Source organism: Rhea americana, unplaced genomic scaffold (genome assembly GCF_003343005.1).
Source record: "Rhea americana isolate MKP2758 unplaced genomic scaffold, rheAme1 scaffold_39, whole genome shotgun sequence".
Classification (NCBI taxonomy): domain Eukaryota; kingdom Metazoa; phylum Chordata; class Aves; order Rheiformes; family Rheidae; genus Rhea; species Rhea americana.
In genome coordinates, this window is record NW_028186523.1 from 144605 (window position 1) to 164597 (window position 19993).

At 34.7% G+C, this 19993-nt stretch overlaps 1 protein-coding gene across 2 annotated transcripts in view; it reads left to right on the forward strand.

Moving 5' to 3' along the window:
• The window catches only part of ARMC1 (armadillo repeat containing 1), a 34023-nt gene extending 15600 nt beyond the window's left edge, over positions 1 to 18423 (forward strand). For both annotated transcript variants that reach the window (XM_085313538.1, XM_085313537.1), the window contains exons 4-7: positions 11409 to 11598; positions 15344 to 15460; positions 15553 to 15627; positions 16205 to 18423. In XM_085313538.1, the coding sequence (XP_085169664.1) occupies positions 11409 to 11598; positions 15344 to 15460; positions 15553 to 15627; positions 16205 to 16396 (574 nt within the window). In that variant the 3' untranslated portion in view covers positions 16397 to 18423. The remainder of the gene's footprint in view (positions 1 to 11408; positions 11599 to 15343; positions 15461 to 15552; positions 15628 to 16204) is intronic.
• Positions 18424 to 19993: the final 1570 nt, after the last annotated feature.

Genomic DNA, 19993 nt, shown 5'->3' on the forward strand with positions numbered 1-19993 from the left:
TCTATTTGTATGGTATCAGTATGGAATTTTAGTTGTGAGCTGGTAGACTTGCTTGAAAAATCTTAATGATATTTGTGAGATTTTAATAAAATAAGACAGTCTCGAAAGTTGAGTTTCAGTTTTAAGAGCAATCCAAGACACACCCTTGTTAGGTTTGAAATGTTGGCAATTTGATAATCTAAATGTTGAAGTGTTACTGTGGATTTATATTTTGCATGGATTAATGTAGGTCATCAGTCATTTAAATAACCTCATCCTCTATTTTGAGAGTGTGGTTTTTTTTCTGTTTGTTTGTTTTTCCCTATGGAGCATTATATGGAAGTGTGACAGAATGAAAGGATCCACAACCTGTGGAGATATGCTCAGTCATTTTGCTTTTGATACTCTGTTTCATCTTGGGGTATCTCTATASTCAGAGGTATTACAAGATCATTGTTTATTCTTGTACAGAATTTGTTTGTACAGTGAACTCTGTGCAGTCCACTGACTATACTCTGTCAGTCTAGGTGATTGTCAGCCTGTGAGTTCAGCACTTCTATGTTTGTATTATTATTTTTTATTCTGTCATGTTTATTTTCTGTAATTTCTATTATGGTATTTTTGACTGCAGTCACTGATATAGTTTGGTTTCAATTTCTACTCTTCAGACTGCTACTTTTATTGCAAAATGTTCCACTTGATATCTGACATTGGTTTATGGGTTGCTGCTTTTGCCGCTTTTTGTCATCTGACATTTGCCTCAATTTATTTCAGGTGCTGTTAGTGCATAGACTAATGCTGTTTGTACCCTAATACAATACATTTGCACACTAATGAAATGATGGATTGATTACTTTTGTTATCAGTTTCTGTGAAGCAGTTGCAGTAAATGCTCAACTTTCTTGATATGTCTGTAACATTACAGTCATTGTGTTGTAAGAGTTTCTCTTTTGTCCCTTTGGTAGAAATATTTCATTTTATTTGTATCTATTGAATTCCAATTTGACTAACTGACAAATTCTGAAGTAACAGAGTTTATCATTGAATTTATTGTCTTTATCAGTCTTTATCTTATTACATAACATAAGATTTAGTCTAGCTATAAACCTTTAAAAGTCATGGCCTCTAGCTGGCTTATGATGACTGGCTTAATATATGATAAAAGGTAATGCTAGTTTCATGCCCTGTTACCTAGCCGCAGAGGTGTCTAACTTTTACAATAGTGATTAATGTACAGTATCTGAAAAGCCATATGTTACCAAATTGTAGGCTCCTGAACTTGGAAAGGAATGTTCAGTACCAGTTACTGAGTAAATGGACATTAATCTGGTGTTGGCTTTTTGGCAGAAAAGGCTGCAATCATTATAATTGCTTTGAGTGCTTTGCCATTGGGTTTAAATAARAAGTAATCAATTGGGAAGTTGGAAAATGAACTAGTAGCTTTCCATTGTAGGCAAGAAATGTTGTGAACCATTTATTGCAGAATGAAACAGTGAATTTTGAAACACTGCAAAAAGCATATGAAGTATAGAATAGTTTAATAAAAATAAATATTTGGAAGACTCTGTACTCAGTGTATTTGCCAGTTTCTTCTTTATTTAGAAACTGACTGGACCAGGGATTTGCATATTTTAGGAAGTCTGTAAGTGTTAACTTTTTTTTTTAAGTTGTTCTTTAATTCCTGTTTTTCTGCAGACTTAAATTTATATTAATATTTATATTATTATATTAATACAAATTTCTGCTTTTGAAAAACATCTTTTTTGATATAAAAATATGAAGTGATGTACAGGCAGAGTGGCCCAAAAATTCTGCTATGTTAAAGTGAACAGAATGTAACCTCAATTGGCATTTATCTAATTGCTGACTGAACGGTAAGAAAAAAAATTACTATCATATTGAATTTAGTGCATCAAGACCTACCTGAAATGGAATGCTGAAAGCAAGCAGTTTGCTTCTTTATAACCTGTTTTCCCTTTTTGTGGTGGGCCTCTGTACTGAGATGGGAAGGAGAAGATTTTATGTGAATTGGCAGAAGAGTCAGGGATAGTAATGGGAACACAGGGTGCCTTTAACACTCAATAAACCTTGCAGTCAGCTGATGTCGAAAGCATTTTAGAAATACAACGACCTTCTCTGGTTGCTATTCAGTTTATAAGAAGAAATGCTGAGCTTGGTTCTTCTATGATACGCTGACTCTTTCTGACAGCTTGCTAAAATAGAGAACAAAGAAGAAGGCTCAAGATGCCTTTTTTTTCTTTTTTTTAGACATGAAAGGTGCAGGTGGACAGTATTTTAGAAGTCATTTCTATTTCTATGAAAAGGAAGCAGCTAGACACTTAGCACTGAGAGGCTTCTCACATCTGCATTTACCTTACAGTGAGCATGTCCACAGGTGGTACCTTTCTACCTCTTTTGACCTTACTGAGCATGCAAAAAAGATGGCAGATTTTTGTTAAACCGTAAGTGCCCAGATTACTTTTTTGTCAAATGCTGTTCAAGCAAGGAAAGTAGTGCGGTGCTAGTGTGTTTAGAATTTGCAGAGTGGGTGTTACAGGTCATAGGTGTTATAAGGGAAATTCTTCAAAAAAATAGGTATGAAACATTTTTCATAAGCAGTTTCTGAATGAAACTGAATTTTATTCTAGAACAATAGAACATCTTCTAAGCAAAGATGTTACTCTGAATTAGAGCTATTTTTGTTCAGGAGTATATTTCTGTACTTAGTTGTTCTACAATACGTATTACAGAATAACTTACTCTGCAAGGTTTCTGTCAAATTATTACATATTACTTCTTACATGGAAAACTTGGAACAAATTAAAAAGGTTAACCTATTCTGGAATAAATAGTATTTGATTATCAAGTACACATCAATATTAAAACATTTTTCTTTAAATATTGGCACATGCTTCATCCTATTTGGTATGAGTGGCTAGCAATAAAGTTGCTAATTCTGGTTTGATTAAAAAAAAAAATCATTGCTAACAAATAGTTCAAGGATATGAAAACAAGCTGTCTAAATATTATTGCTTGCAAAACTGCCTACTTCAAATCTTTGCTGAATCAATCAATATTATCAATATTGGCAAAATGCATCGACTATAAAACTTCTATATAGATAAGCCTGTAGAGACTAAACCTGCATATTTTGCTCTGCTGCGGGTTGGGTGTTGTAGTTTACCTCTATCAGTGTTAACACTTAGAAGTAGATTATCTTAAGGGAAACTATCTCTGTAAGCTTGCAAATTGTTTTTCATACTCACCACTAACTTTTAGGAGAAATAAACAGGTGAAAGTTGCTACTCAAGACTGAAATAAACTGTTTCCTTAAAGACATACAAGGTTTTTCCTGATGATAGTGATCAACTTCATCATATATTATGATATACGCAATGGTATTATACTGATAATACAGTGGTATTCMGTTTCCCTAAAKATGTTAGGATCAAGTTAAAATATAGAACCTAATTCAAGTGCTACCTGCACTCTTACCTGCTTGCTACTGCTTTATGGCCAGGAAAAATTGCTTTTGTGATTCTAGTATTCAGTATCTTGCACAGCAAAGGACTGAAGCAAGTTGTTACCCTTCTGGTTGTTATTAGCCCTAATGAGATTTGATGAAGCTAAATAATGATCATGATTTCTGCCATATAAATACATTAAGTGGTTACTGTTCATTAGCAGGCAAGATGTTGGAACTAGCTCCTGTGAAACTCAACATGGAGTTTGTCTGTTTCGTGGAATCTTGTCTAGCAAATGCTACTGAAGCCTGTGAGTTTAGTTGAGTAACAGGGCTTCGTGGTGTGTGTGTGTGTGTGTGGTGGTTTCTTTCTTTATTTTTTTTTCTTTGATATAGAGAATATATCCATATGGTAGGTACCAAGCTGTGGAAGATCAAAAGTTGATCTTCCATTTAGCATATAAATAGCAAGAGTTAAACAAAATTGGATGAATAGCTGTGATAAGCATATGGCATATGTTCAAATCTGTTATCCCATTCTTGAGAATTTATTCCTTTCTAGTGATCACAGGACAATAGAATGAATCAGTGAAACACACTTAGCACTAGATAATTATTTTTTCTTGAATGTCTAAGACCATATCACAAGCACTAGCTTGACATAAGTTAATGATTTTTTTCCTGTGATTTTACTTAGATTTACAATATGTGTTTTATACTTGATGATTTTTGCTTTTTAGTAGTCCTGAAAATATCCCCACATTTATATTAGTTTTCTTTAAATTTCTAAGGTTATTAGGCACTAGTACTTAATATTTATGTTACTGAGCAGCTAGTAATTAGTGGCAGCGCAAAATCTAATTATTGCTCAGAATTTCAGCAAAGTATTTGTTTTGCAAAAATTCAACTTCTTGAAGTCAGATTTCCTCTTTCTTTTTTCAAACTTTTCTTAATTTAGTATCTCCCAGCCAAATTATTAATAATTAATAACATGAGTAAAGACTGGAGGACGTGCCAAAGGGTTGGCATCTTGCAAATCTGGAAAACCTTTCTGTAAAGTCTAGCTGGTCTTGTCTTGTTTGTATGGTACACTAACCTTGGAGTAAAGAAAGTTAGCATGTAGCAAATGGTTGATTGACGCCATTAAAGTGCAGTCACATAACACGTACTACATTTGGGCTTTATGTACATTGAAAAATGATTTGGCTACTTGATTTTKGGATGTAGAGGTTCATAGTGCTACAACTTGGCATGTCATTTTAAATTCGCACAATCCTATGTGTTCTGCTGCTTTTTGCATATTCTATATCCATGAATTCTCTTTCCTATGATTAACCTACTGTTAGACTGATGTGTTGTTTCTGGCCAAAGTCAAGATCCTGCCATCTATATACCTGAGATCATTTAGACTTATTCCTTTTAAGAAAGCAAGTGATGATCCTTTTTTTCAGCCACTATAAAATATTATCTAGTCTTTCACTGGTTGTTTTGGGACTAGAGAAAAYTGAGGAAATGATGTAAAGTAAGGGGTAGCATGGGAATAGAACATTACTGGGACTATGAGGAAAGCGTGCGCTAAAGCGATGCTCTTTTTTTTTGTGGTGCATGATTTGCYCCTTTTGTGAAATGAGTCAGGAGAATAGCCACATGCTTCTGAGGCAGACATATCATGAGATGAAGTAAAAGCTCATGAGAAAGAGCATCATTTTTGGAGATGACCAAGAATTTTGCCCTGGCACTGAAGAAAAACAGCCAGATCAGATAACTGTCTTGAAACAGATTGCTTTTTCTGTAATACCAAGCTCTTTCTTAAGACTTGTCATTCATGTTCAAAATTTTTGTCAAAATCATGTCAGTCATTGGGACTCCATCTAGAGTCAAGGATTGGCGATCTTTTTTTCCCTTACAGAATATAGCAAAATTTTTGCAGCTTACTGTTCTTTTTAGTTATTTATAGAGACAAATTCTATCTTTGAAGATAGGAAGAATGAACTTCAAAAGAAATCGGTTACCTGGAAACAAATACATCAAAGGCTTTGAAGTTATAGTTGATATGAATAGCAATTTGTTAAGGTTTCTTTTAAATCATAATTCAATCAAATGATAAAGCTCTACCAAGTATATGCTTTAGCTTTTCTAATACAGCCACATTTGCTCAACAGTGTTTTTAGATAGAATTCATGCCAATCCGTTAAGTTCTTGCTTGTGCTTTCAGTRCCGCAAAGGATGCTGCATTTATTGCAGTGAATGAGGCTCATTACAGAATGAAATGATGGTTGGAAATACCACCATCTTAAGAGTTTTAGGCAAAAATATTAACACYGTCTTCTGAGGAGTATTTGAGTGTGTAAAATCTGGTTGGGATCAAACAGAAATGCTTAGTTTTATGCRGCCATGTATGTTCCCAAACTTCCTGGAAAGGTGCTTGAGGTCATTCTAGGAATGSAATCCCTCAGATTGGTGTTCTGAAGAAAAATTATTGTATTCAATCTTTTGATATTCTAGTCTATTACTAATTTTTGTAAGATTTTCATATGATAAGATGTTTTTACTAGACAYTGGACATGCAAGAGTGGGACACTAGCTTAGAATTCAGTGTTGAACTCTTTTCAAATAAATGAGCCTTCACTTAGGTAAGGAAGATAATTCTATTTTATTTGTTAGACTTGAGAAATGTTGTGTGCTTTTAAAATCTGTGCTTTAAGATCCTATTTTTTCGTTAGTGGGTAAGCTCCTTGAGATATCAATGCAGGAAACTTTACTTAATCTGACTTTAAAAGGTAGAGGACAATTTCCTTAGAGTTTTGTGGATGAGAATCTTCACTTCAATGCTGTCATCTCCACAGTCCTGTTCTTTGTTATCTCTGTGTTGCTTTCTCAGACATTCCTGAGGAAGAGCATGGTTAGAAGCCATACAATGAATGTCCAAATGCGTATATTTTTTATACAGAGACACTGTATGTGAAAGTGCTAAATGTATTAGGTCTGTATGGGAGATCTGCAAGTGTAATGTTCTCATGTTCTGGTACCCTGCCTAGAGCTGCTTGGATCATAGGAGAATTTCTGGGAGCGAGCTATTCTGTGATAGAAAGAGTCTTGCTGGGGTTTCTCAGATTGGGCAGGGAATGAGCAGTAGCTTTTTGTCATGTGTCTAGATGTGAAGCAGTCGCCGACCCCCCCTCCCCACCTTCTGAACTGGGAGCTGAGAGTGGTCGGTTGGTCAGTCGGTCTCTCCATCTGTGTCTTATTCCTGAGGAGCCTTGGGGGAAAGGTCCATTGGTATGACGCTGCAGTTGGTCCCTAGGTTGCAAGCTGAGTACTTTTGAGTTGCATCAGATCTGGTTAAGAGATGAGCTCTTTCACAAGTTTACATTTTTGTTATCTACATTGTCTACATTGACATTTTAATCTGTGTTGTGAAATGACTTGAGATTGAAATGTTTCCTTGGGTATTCCTRTGTGATCTTTTTGGTTGTATATTAAATACACAGTACAATTACTGAATTAATCTACAACTTTTTTTTTGTAATTTTACTTAAGGGAGAAAACTTAAAGCAACAATTTCCTAAATAAATATTGAACCAGTAAACTGCGAATTTATAACATTTTGTAAGAAGTATCTCTATTATTAAAAGGTGTAGTAMGTTCAGTAGCTTTTTTTCTTACTATTGCTAGTAAAACCAGCCTATAAAGTAAGGTGGAAATACAGATTTGAAGGTTTGAAATAAAAACTGACAAATCTTGTTTAATGACTTTGAGAAGAAAGCTTCCACTTTTCTATCCATCCATGCCTTTAATTCGTGATATCTTAACATAAAACACTTAAGGAGTGAGCATTAAACAATAGAATCTAAATATGGGAACGAGTAAGTTTCTGAGGAAAAATTGAAATAAAATTACACAGCTGCATATATTTCAGACATTCTAGATTTTCAAGTGTATTAGAGTTACGTAAACTGGTATGCAAAAATTCGGAAAACAATACATAAGTGAAATAGTTGGCGGGAGAGTTAAGTACATTTTTGAATTACTTACATGAAAATCCAATTTCTGAAATAAACTATGATCTGTTTTGGTTGTATGGCAGGTTATATTTGCTGTTTCATATAAAAGTTAGTAACTGAATACGCTCAGCAGTACTTCTTCACTAGTAGGTAAAAATATATATCCTCACGTAGATAAAAACAGATAATGTGTTTGAATTCACTTAACCATTTCTCAATTTCTAATCATGTATTCAATGGGTAAAGTTATTATCTTTTTCTCCTTATTGTGCATGGTGGATAAACTGAGCAAGTACAACCAAAAGCAACTTGATTATAGAATTGAGACTGAGCTTCATATCTGGAGTTAAACAACATAAATCTCCTTTTGATAGAATCTGGGATGTCATTGAATCTGTGATGGACAAAGATGTCCTCTTTAATTTGAGAACCTCCTGCTGCTAGCTTATAAACTCAGTAGAAGCACACTATAATGCAATTTCATTAGTGTATTTGTTATCTCTCTGTTTAGCTAATATGTCATTAATGTGTAATGTATGCTACAAARGAAGTATATTTATTTTTCCATGCTTTGTGCACAGGGTCTGGTGTACTTTGAGCTGGGTTATGGTTGCATCTGTTGCCAGAGGGGGTGCGWAGGTGGTTGCGTACTCCCCCTACACCTATAAAATACCATGTATAAAAATATGTTTTATCTATGTATATGTAAAGTATGCACATACAATTTTTTTTAAATCGAGGGTTTTTTTGTTTTTGCATATACACATGCTATATGTATATATAATATGTGTATGTGTATATTTGTATATATTTTATGAGTGTGTGTGTGTATATATATACACACACACACACACATATATATATATAAATGTATTTGTACCCTGTATTTGTTCAAAGGGAAAATCCATTCATTTAATATGTCTTCATCAGCYTTTGTGCTTTTCTTAAGAAACGCACCTTTGTTACTTTACATTAGATAAAGATCTAGGTTAGATACTACAAAAACTGTCAGGGCTCCTCTGTTAACAGTGATGATGCTGTGTGTGTACTTGGATAACACGCTCTTTGTACTGCCGTAATGCTGCATGCTGCTCACGCTTTCTTTCCAGACATAGGCATGCCTGTCCACACAATATTCTCCTTTGGGRTTGTGGCCAGTAATTTTCCTGTCCTTTAAGTTTTAGCTAAAACTTCTTAAAATGTCTTGCAATGTTAGTAAAACCTCTGCAACACTTATGCCATGTTTACAAAGTTATTGGCATATAAAATGAGAACTATTTCTTGCATCCTTTTCTGACAGATGCAGCATATGTCACTTGGATTCTGCGTCCGTATTACTGGTAGAGCCAGGCCTTGTCGAAATGTAATGGAAGCACAGGCAGCAGTCTAGAATGACAGGAATTCAAAAGGACAGTGAAAATTAAAGATTTGAGTTTCTGATAGGTATCTTCTGGATCTTGCTGAAGTAGTATAAGATGTTACCAATTCTTAAGGTATTATTAATCAGAGATTACTATTTTCCTGGCTGAGTGGTAGAACACCAGTCAATCCACAGTGACCCTGTAGACTTGCCTTCACYGGTGAGTAAAATACTACACTCATGTTTGAATGCGGGTGGATGAAAGACAAGCAGTTCTTTTCTGCTGGTGGCAGGACATGTCAGACAGCTAGGAACSGTATCTGGTGCTACTAGAGCATAGTTCATTAGAGGGCCTCTGTCAGTGCCTTCAAAATCCTAGTCTCTTAAAGTTGCATTTTTTTTATTTCAGTCAACAAAAGCACAACCCGAGTGTTATCTTTTTTTTTTTTTTTGAACTTCCTCTCTTTTATTATGTAATGATTCTACATGTAGTTTAATTGTTTTTATCTTTACCAATACAGTATATCAAGGAACAGTCAGTGTTGAACATCCCTTTGATTTTACAATAGACAGGGTTTATTATTCTTGTTTATAATCCAGATACTATTTTCTTAGAGTCGTTAGGATCTTTTGTATAGCTGTTATATGAATTTCTTTCATGAAAGAGCAACAGATTGTTGCAAAACTTGTATTCTCTCATTTTACAGTATATTTGTAGAAGGCTTTGTATGGGACTGTGTGTGCACATGGAGGATCTTTTTTTTTTTTTGTGTGTGTGTGTGTGTGTGGTTGTAGGTTGTTTTCTAAACCCAGTTGCTGATAGTATTGCATTATTGCAAAGTAAAATTTTGGCTTAGACCTTTATTGGGGGTTATGTTGCAATCTGGTAGTCTTAGTATCATGTCAGTTGTTGTTTTCCTTATGGTCCAGTGTCTTAGTTTCATGCTGTTTCAGTTATTATTATTCCCTTATAAAGGGAATCTCTTGAGCAATACAAGATTAAAATCATGTGGTTTCCCCTTTTATTATTTTATACATATTTTTATATAGAAGGGGTTACTAGTAGTTTTGTCCGTAACTTAACAATGGTAGTATAAAAATCTGGTATTTGGAAAAATATTAGAGTTCAGAGTAGCTTGTTTAACTGTGTGTATATATGTGCATTTATTTATATATATATTTTTATATGTGCATTTATTTTAGGAATAACTTAGAATACTATTATCAAGAGCATATATAGATTTATGCTTTCAAATGAGCATATTTTTGGATAGTTGGAAGATTAATGACTTAAGATCAATGGTACTGTGCCAGCTATGATTTTGGGAGCACTCAACATACGTGAAATTCACTGTTGGTTTTCACATGCTTAACTACTTTGCTGGGTTAGGTCTTTGTTTGCTTATTATATTTAGATAATATCTTAAAATACATCAGTTTTTAAATGATAGCATTCTATAAGAAGTTACTTTTTCATTTCCAAAAGGATGCTGTCCAAAACAGAGCTGCAGGAAAAATAAGGAGGATAAAAAAGACTACCTGGGAGAACTACAGCTTGAGAACTCCTAAGATACTTGCATCAGTGTTTTTTTCTGGCCATATGTTAGGATGGATAAAGTGTTCAATGTATGGTAGTTAAGGAAGTTAAATGGAAAAAAAATAGCAAAGTTACTTTTTAGTTTGCAGACACTAAATAGTAAAGCACCAATGCTGTGTATCGTTATTTTAAGATTAATTGAAAATTATTGCTATAGTAATTTTGCATTTAAAAACATGAGCTTTTAAATCATTGGCATAATTAAAACAGTGCTGTTTTGGGCAATGGATTTATATTAGTACCTTATTATAATCAGTTTTGATTAAGCATAAAGCATAAGAAATAAATATATCTTGTCTACTATCTATATTTTTTATTCACCTTAAAAAATGTTACCATATAGCTTTAACCACAAGTTTTGGTCTAATTGGAAATATCCATTTGAATTCTTTAAGAAAATCTGCGATCCTGCTTTGATGTTGATACTAGGTAACTTCAAAGAAGAAAGATTACAGTTCTATAGAGGAATTTTATTATCTGAATGACAGAGGTGGAATATGGCATTTTTATCTAAAAAGCTATGGGAGATCTTTTAAAAAAGAAATCTAGACGTGACTAAATTAAAAATGGTGTACTGAGCATCTAATGCTGCATTTGCTTTGCGGTTGTCAAATAGTTACTGCAGCTTGTGGACTTGCTTAAGATGATATTTGAATTAAAACAGATCAAGTGAATAATTGAAGTATGGAAAAGAGAATACTCCTTCAAAACTTTTTTGATAAAGGGTTTAGCTGTGGTTTTGGGTCTGTAATTGGTATGATGCCTTCTGTGGAACGAAAATAAAAATGACTGAGTTCTGCAGAATTAAAATAAGTGATAGAACAGAAGCTCATGGGTACAAACCTAGCCCAAAGACTCTAGTTTCAGCTTTTTTTTGCTATATATTGACTATAATTCTATTTCTCTTATAACAATGGAGTATTTCAGTTACTGAGATGTAACTGGAGTTTGGAGTACTAATGTAAAAATAAATCCTTAAAAATCTTAATGCCCTTTTTCTTTAAGGACTACTACACCAGGAGAGACTAAACTTTTAGCTTCTGAAGTGTATGACATCCTTCAGTCTTCCAACATGTCAGACACGGACAATATGAATGAGATGAACTATCGTCGACGGAAAGCACAGTTTTTCTTGGGCAGCACAAATAAACGTGCCAAGACAGTGGTTTTACATATAGATGGCCTTGATGATTCGGTAAGGAAATCTTATATGCTTCTGTAAATAAGGCATGCTGTATTGAAATGTATTTTGCAGACACAAGTAATGTGTTTAGACTGCTTGTGTAGTGTTGTCAGTTGTCAGCAAYTTCTGTGAATCATATTTTAAATCACGATATAAATATAAAATCTTGCATAAGTTAACCTTACRCAGAATATCTAAAGAAGATATTTTAAGGCAATTTTCTTGATGACTGATATTATTCTATAAACCATTCTGCTCCCACCTGTCCCAATTTTCTTTCCTTTTTTCAAGAAAGAGTGGAATAAACAGGGTACCTTCAGCAGTTTCACTTAATGATATTGTGTAGCTACATCGGTGYGTTGAAGTAAAAACACAGTTTCCTTTTAGTTGTAAGAGATTTCAGACACTTTGTAAATTATTATTCTAAATTATAAATGCTATGAGGGGTTTGGGGGAGTTTTTGTTTGTTTGTTTTGCAGGGTTTTTTTGTTTTTACTATATCTTTTCATTATCTGTGAGATCTTTTCTACTGTAGTGACCAGAATGGCATTTGAGTTAAGGAGGTCTCACTGAGTCTTTAAGTAATGTCAGAATAACTTCTACAGATTTATCTACCATACCCCTGTAGATAACACCCTAGGGCCATGTTTGCCTTTTTATGGCTGCCAAACAGCATGTAGACTGTTTAAGCATGTTATCCACAAGTGCCCTCCAGACTTTGTGTCTTCAGTTTTGTACCCATTTTAAGTGATCAAACCTGATCCTTTGCTTTGTTGCTTTACATTTTGCCAAGTAAGCATGTCAACAAACCCAGTCTATCAACAATAAACCCGTCATCCTGCATAGTTAATTCCTTTAGAAATAGCATACTTTATGCAAAGTAAATAATTTTTTTTATAGTTCTGTCCTTCCACCATTTGCTCTGTGTAGAAAGACAGCACTTTGTCAACATCACTAACTTTTATACTCTGATTTTTTTTTAATGCAGTCTAATTGGTTGTCTCCCATTATGACATTTAGACTGTAGTTAGTTTACTTGTTCACAGGTCTGTCAGAGCAAGAAACTTCATTCACTTTTACTTGACCAGTTTAGAGACACTGACAATAGTCTCATTTTAYCCTAAAAGCACTTTTTTTGCGTTTCTTGGAAAATGGAACTTGCCTGGATCCATGGAATTTCTCTTGTGTTGAGGCAAGTATTCACTGCTATTTGGAAAAAGGTGTAGGATATTTAGATATTCAGATACAGGGAGCAGAACTGCAGACTTCTGTAGTTGCCTAGAGCACACCAGCGTGTTTTCTTAGCTCACTGTTGAAGAAAAGAAAAATCTAACTGTGTGCTGGCTGGAGACAGCTAGTGTACATAGCTGTGTATTTCATCAGATGATTAAAGAAAAGCTGGCGATATTCCAGGTGCCTRCTATTACCCAGCAGCTAAGCATCCATATAATGGTGTTTTAAATGTCAGGATAAGTTGGGTCCAGGGCAATGATGAAGACCGTGAATAATAAAAGTGGGTTAGTATTGTGCAACAGCGTATTCCCAACTAGCAAAGAAGGCACAATAAGCATATGTGGCAATGTGAAATACTATGCTTTCAGTTTACCTACACTTTCCTCATCTAGATTTGAAACTAAAAGCTGTTCTTGGGAAGATTGCAAATACTAAAAGTGTTTATGAATTTTGAGAGCTTAACTAATAGATATTGATCATTCCAGGAAAGGAACGGGAAGCTTGGTTGTTAAGTGCATAGCAGGATGTTTTTATTTTAAAAGATGTAGTTACCAAATTTGGTTATAAGCTTAAAAAAGGGAGAGGAGGAATCAAAAGAAAATAAACAAGGCAGCACTTAAGGAGTCTGACTATGGCTTCYCCTTAATTAAAATTTCTAGTCTCTATTTCAGGAGGATTTGGTAGGACACAGTAATCAGTGTTCAGTAATCCAGCTCAGTTGGAAGCCACAGCCTTTACTGATACTTACCTTCCTGAAAAGCTGATCAAATGCTGAGTTGGAGGAAGGAGAGGAGGGACTTCTGTTTATAATAATTCTCTTGCTGCTCTGTCAGCTCAGAATGAGAGGGTAATTCTGAAGAGCGAGAAAAGCCATTGCTCAGATTATTTGGAAACGGGAAGTAAAGTTAGTCCTATATCACAGGTTCACCAGCCTCTTATGTAAAAAGTRTGTGCAAGAAAATAACCTTTTAAATTTCACTTGTCCTACCCTGTGTCCATGGTTCAGAAGTACTATTCAGAAAAATATTTCCCTATGTTCCCTAGGGTTTGTACTTAACTGCCACAATTAGCTATATTTTGCAAAAGATATTTGTACAGCTARACTGGAGAGTGCTGAGCTTCCAGCATTTTAAGGATTTTGTATGCACCTTGGTTAAGTTTTGTCTTTGAGACATAATTCACCAGTTACTGATGATTGTAAGTCTGATATCAAATTAGTATAATCTTTACTTATGAAAATGGAGGCACCTGTGCCTTGACCTGGGATCTTGGAGTGAAGAGCCAGAATCTGTCACAGAATTGCTATACACCCATGTAATCACAAATTCTTTAGGCTAATAAGCTACAAATGTGTTGCTTTTCGTGTCTGGAATTCATTTTGACTTTCATTTATGCAAGGCAGCCTATCATCTTTATATCAGATATTTCTTATACGTATAAGAAATGTAGCCCATCTGACAATATTACTTTTTTTTAACTATCAAAAATGTTGATTGTTTCAATACATAAACATACATAAATTGTTTCAATACATATGTTAAATGGCTAACAACAAACTGCTTCAGTTAGTTGTWCCAGGAACTGAGATTATCTTTTGTGCATGAAGCAGTCTTTGTCCCAAGTACTGACCAGAAATTATTTGATAACTAGCATAAATATATGCTTTGAAATAACTTATTATTGAAAACTTTGCAGAAACTTGCAATAAAAGTTAAATGAAATATTTAGTTATTTTGAACATTATTTTTGAATGCTAAGACTTGTCAAATTTTCTGGTACAATGCCCTTCTTCCTCCCCCCCCCCCTTTCTGTGCTAGCAGTCTCTACAACTGTATTTTATTCCATTTTGTTATAACCATTTTATCATGCAAATATTAAAAGGAAAAATAGTCTAAGGTAATATAGAACATATGTAACTAGTACAGGTAAATGTAATGTTACTGCATGGTAGGTGATGTTACTTGCTTTAAACATAATATTCTGTAGTTTGTCAGCCAAACATTTTCCCCTAGAAATAAGAGCTAAGCTTATGTTGTGAAGTGATGTCCGTGAGCAGCCACAGATGAAGTAGCTGAAGATATGGCAGCTGCTTTAATGCATTCAGTCAGTAGGAATACAAGGGGTCTGATAAATAGCAACTTAAACACTAACTATTCATCAATGAGCACTTCAGTCAATCAGAACTTAACCACAGGGAACCGTTTAGCTGATCATACGGAGAAAAACATTCTTTACTGTTCAGCACTTTTCTGTTTGTTTACAGTTGATTCCATCCATGTTTGACTTCTAAAATGTAAGCACTTTTAAAAAAAATTCTTCTGTAGCAACAGAGTTTAATATTTGTTCACAAAAATAAATGTAACTTGTCCTAGTTTCGCTTTTACAAAATTGCTGTTGAGTAACCGTCTGTGTTCATTCAGACAGGCAGGAATTCCTTACCATTAATTGTTACCGTTTTCACACGGTGCCTTATGTCAGTACTTGAGTTGTGTGTGCTTGCTTTCTTTTTTTTTTTTTTTTTTAGTCTCGAAGGAATCTTTGTGAAGAAGCCTTGTTGAAAATTAAAGGAGTCATTAGTTTTACTTTTCAAATGGCTGTTCAAAGATGTGTGGTCCGAATTCGCTCAGACTTAAAAGCAGAGGTAGGTGCTAAATAACTCTCCAGATCTCACATCTGTTGTAGTTCTGTCACACTAAGCTTTTATGTTTTTTCTGTGTGTTCTTCCCCTTGTAGGCTTTGGCAACGGCAATAGCATCAACTAAAGTTATGAAGGCACAGCAAGTTGTGAAAAGTGAAAGTGGAGAGGAGGTATGATATGCATCTTTATAAGTAATGATTGGTTTAGGATGATGGGATCTTTAGTATCAGCACCACTGTGTCTGTAACATCTGATGCTAATTAGGAGTACTAAATATCTGCATATAAGGAAGGCAAAGAATATCCTATGTAGGGATATATATCCGTAGAGCAATTTTACAAAACTTAGCGTTGAACTATTTAAAAGAAGGGTAAAAATAGTATAATTGTTTCTTTCCTTGATGTTAGATTCTCCTGATCTGGAGAGGATTTCCCCCCACCCCCCCYTTTTTTTTGGCAGGGGTTGCTGAAGTGCTTCTATTTCATATCTATGGTGAAAAAGCTGTTTTTTCATTTATATTAATAATTTTTTCTTTTTCCATGTTTTTCCAAGCTTTTCTTGTGTATCTTCTAAATGTAATAGATTCTGGATATATAATAGGGCCCTTCTAGATACTAAGTTTATGCATGCAGAGGTGAGAAAACTTGGAACATGCATACCTATCATTCTGAACATACATGTGCGTGTAATTTTCACTTATTCTTTGCAGTTACAACATCTGACATCTTAATCTGTTGCATTTATCAGATGCTGGTTCCGTTCCAAGATACTCCAGTAGAAGTAGAGCAGAATACAGATTTACCTGAGTATTTACCAGAAGATGAAAGCCCTACCAAGGAACAGGATAAAGCTGTCTCTCGTGTCGGGTCACACCCGGAAGGTGCAGCAAGCTGGCTTAGCACAGCAGCAAACTTTTTATCCAGATCTTTCTACTGGTGACTTGTATTTGGTGTTAAAAGACTGTGTGAACCAACAGGGGGGCCAGTTTTCCATTGATGTGGTGAACTGCCAAGTGCAATTTGCAATAAATTACCACAAAAATTTTAGGTTACGCAAATGTATGCTGCATTTTACATTTTATTGGACATTTAGCCTGGGCAGGGCAGGGGTCAAAGAACAGAGGCCTCCAGTCAAGTTGTCTTTTCCTCTATTTTTCATGTAGATTTTATTGCTTCACTTTTTTAAAATGGGTCCACTGTTTCATACCAAACATTTATGCGTACAGAGCTTTAAGTTCACATGAAACACATGCTAGGGAAAATGCATTTAACTCAAGTCTCAGGGCCTCTGTGAAAGTTCTTAATAGGTGTAGTTGTGCATTGCTCAAAATGCCTTTTTTATTTCTGCATCACTTTGGACTAATGCTACTTCATTTAATTTTCTAGACATTGACTCCAGAGAAAAATATATTCTGCCTCTTTTTTGCCTTTATTTTTGCCAACCATGTTCACAAATTGAGCATGACATGTTCCCTTTTTGCTATTAAAATAGAATCACTACAGACTTGAAATTTATAACCCTTTTATGCATATTGAAATTTTTTCCAGCCTGCCCTTAACCACTGGAGTATTAAGAAATAAGGGATTGAACAAGCAGAAATATGTATGCATATGTTGTACAGTAAATAAACTAGAACATATTTGTAATGATAGGTGTGACTGACTCATGTATATAAGTAAAAAAAAAAAAAAAAAACCACTGACTGCTACTTAAGCTAATGAAGAAGACTGTAGCAAAAAAGCTGTAGTCTAAGGTAGTGATGGCCGATTGCAGAGACTGGGGAATGTAGGCCTTATTCAGTAAAGAAATGATGTTTACTGTTAGCAAATGGTAACTGCAGCTCTATAAACTTGAAGAATAAAGCAGAACTGAATGCCTCTTGCCACAGTGCCACTGTCTAAATTTTGACTTTAACTCTTATTTTTTTTACCTAACAGAAATCTGATATGTAGTTACTATTCCCTCCTTATGTCTTTCATGAGACTCCCATGAAAGCCAATCAGCTTAAATAAGCTTAAAAACGTATGCAAACAATTGGCTTTACCCTGTTACTTACAGACACTGTAGGTTTAAAGATATTGGGGTAATTTTTGTGACCAGAAACAACGCTAAAAGCAAAACTTCCGTAGGTAGAGGATAATGTATATCTGAGATATTAGCAAGGACCATATGTCTAAGAGGATCCTAGGTACAGTACAGTGCTTAAACTGCAGTGGCACTGCTTTGTTGCACCAGAGAAATACAGCTGAAAATTTTATTAATATTATAAACTTCATTATACAATGCTTTTTTGTGTTGTAATGTATTTACTATAAGACTAACTATATTTAGCGCTTGGAGACCTAGACAAAAGTTTAATACATCAAGGTTATTCCCCTGCCTATGCAGAAGGAATTAAAAAAAACATTCACAGGCTGTTCTAATATTACAGTATACAATGCAGAAGAGTGATAATGTAAAATAACAATGCAGATCAGAGTTCATGCACTCAAGTTAATTGTCAGTCGAGGACAAAAAAGAAACAAAGCTTGTTGTCAGATTAGATGTCCCATTTTTTTTAAATATGTATAGTTTATTTTTGATTCAGGTTTACACGCACAGATTGAAAATACAGGCTTTTCAGGGCATGTATTGCTTTAAATATGTAATACTACTCATTGCTGTCTAGAATGTTACCGTACCAAATGTGTTTGAGAAGCCCTCTGTTCTATAACCATGAATGCAGAGTTTATTTTTCTGCATTAACATCTGTTTGCATTTGCATTACTGCACATCTATTTACTAAAAGACTACACCCTCTGGATATTAATGGTTCAACACCAGTAGGTATGACAGTTTGTTTGTGCATTCAGTCTGTAGGTGTGCTTTTTTGACAGTATTGCAGCTCTTGTAGAACAGTTCAAGGCATCTGTAAAAGTTTTTGAAATATATTGTAAAATAATAAAGGGTAATATTACTAAACAAAACATACGGCTCCTGTTCAATTTTTTATGTAGTCTGACATTCTGTTCAGTTTTTTGTGGTGTTAAAAGTACATCATCTTTATCTTGAATTTAGTGAAGAAGAATGCAAACTCTGAAGCGTTGTCAGACCTTTGCTGCATTTCCTGCATATCACATCGGGGTTTGTGTGTTTTCAGAACTTGCTTGCATTTTAAAGTATTTGTAAAGAGTAGTTAACTAGAGGTTGCTTTAGGACATATTTCAAATTCATTTTATATATGTGTCTATGTATATATGTACAAAGACATTAGTTTCTTTATGACTGATACTCTGCAGTGTATATTTCAATAGGGAAAATAAATGCATCAACATTCTTAGAGATATCTCTAATTTTGGAAGAGCAAAAAAAGGACAGTCATTAATTTTATGCTCATACTTTTTTGGAGTCTGTATAAAGGATAAGAAAGTCCTACTTTAATTTAAGGAGGTGAACCAAACAATCTATTGTAAAATTAGAGGCTTCAGAAAAGAAGCTGCATGAAAAGTCAGAGCACAAGTATCATATTGCAGCAGGTGCAAAGTGCTGATTGCCAAGGAAGCTGCCACCTGCATCAGGGTTTAAGTTCCTGAATTGTCCTAGGGTTATAGCCAATGTAAAGCATAATAATCACTGCCATGTATCTTCATAATAAGAATAAATGCTTATGGGATGGGTAGAGGCAAAATCGAGACTTGTAACTGTGACTGTAAATAGCTGTCATAATACTGAGGAATGCTTACAGTGCTGTGAAATACAATATAGTCTACCTTTCTCACTCCAAAAACACCTATGGCTCGCTGTGTACAAAAATAGCTCATGTTGCTTATTTTTGCCATAGGCCTTGTAAGCTGATGAGGAGACTATCGTGTGGGGCTAATTCAAAAGAAAACACTGAATACCTAGGTAGATGCAAACTGGCAGGTGTGAAGTACTCCTGTAACTGCCTGCACTGTAAAATAAAATGTGGGTGCTCCTTTTTGCCTGTGAACAGCTTTCCAGCTGTCAACCAGCTGAGTTTACAAACCTACCTAATAAAAATTAGCAGCAGTAGTCTTTGCTATGTTCCTTTTGCAGAGGGCTGCGTTGTGTAGCCTTTCCTGTTTCTTCAACTGTATTTATGTATTTTGCACTCCTAAAATGTAAATAAAACTATTTGTTAAAATTAAGATTTAAAAATAAATGAAGATGAGGATAAGAATAACCTCTCAACCCCTCTTGTAGATTCTGCTTGTAGTTCTTCAGAAAGTGGAGAGCATGTTATTTGGCCAGAGGGGGTCAGAAGTGGGATTACCAGAGACTTCTTCAGGGAGGTACAACATCTCACCGAAGGGTGAGACTTGCAGTTAAAATTTCTGTCTAAACTTAATATAAAGCTGTTTACATGGAGCAAGCAATGCTCTGTTTGCTTAGTCTGCTTTACATGCTGGTTTATAGTAGAGTTGGAATAAAAAGCTGATTTAAGTTCTCAGTACTTTGCACATGTGCATGAATATTGGTTGAAAGTGGAGAGCAAGGTGTAGCTTTGTAAATTGATAAATATGCCATATTAGAATT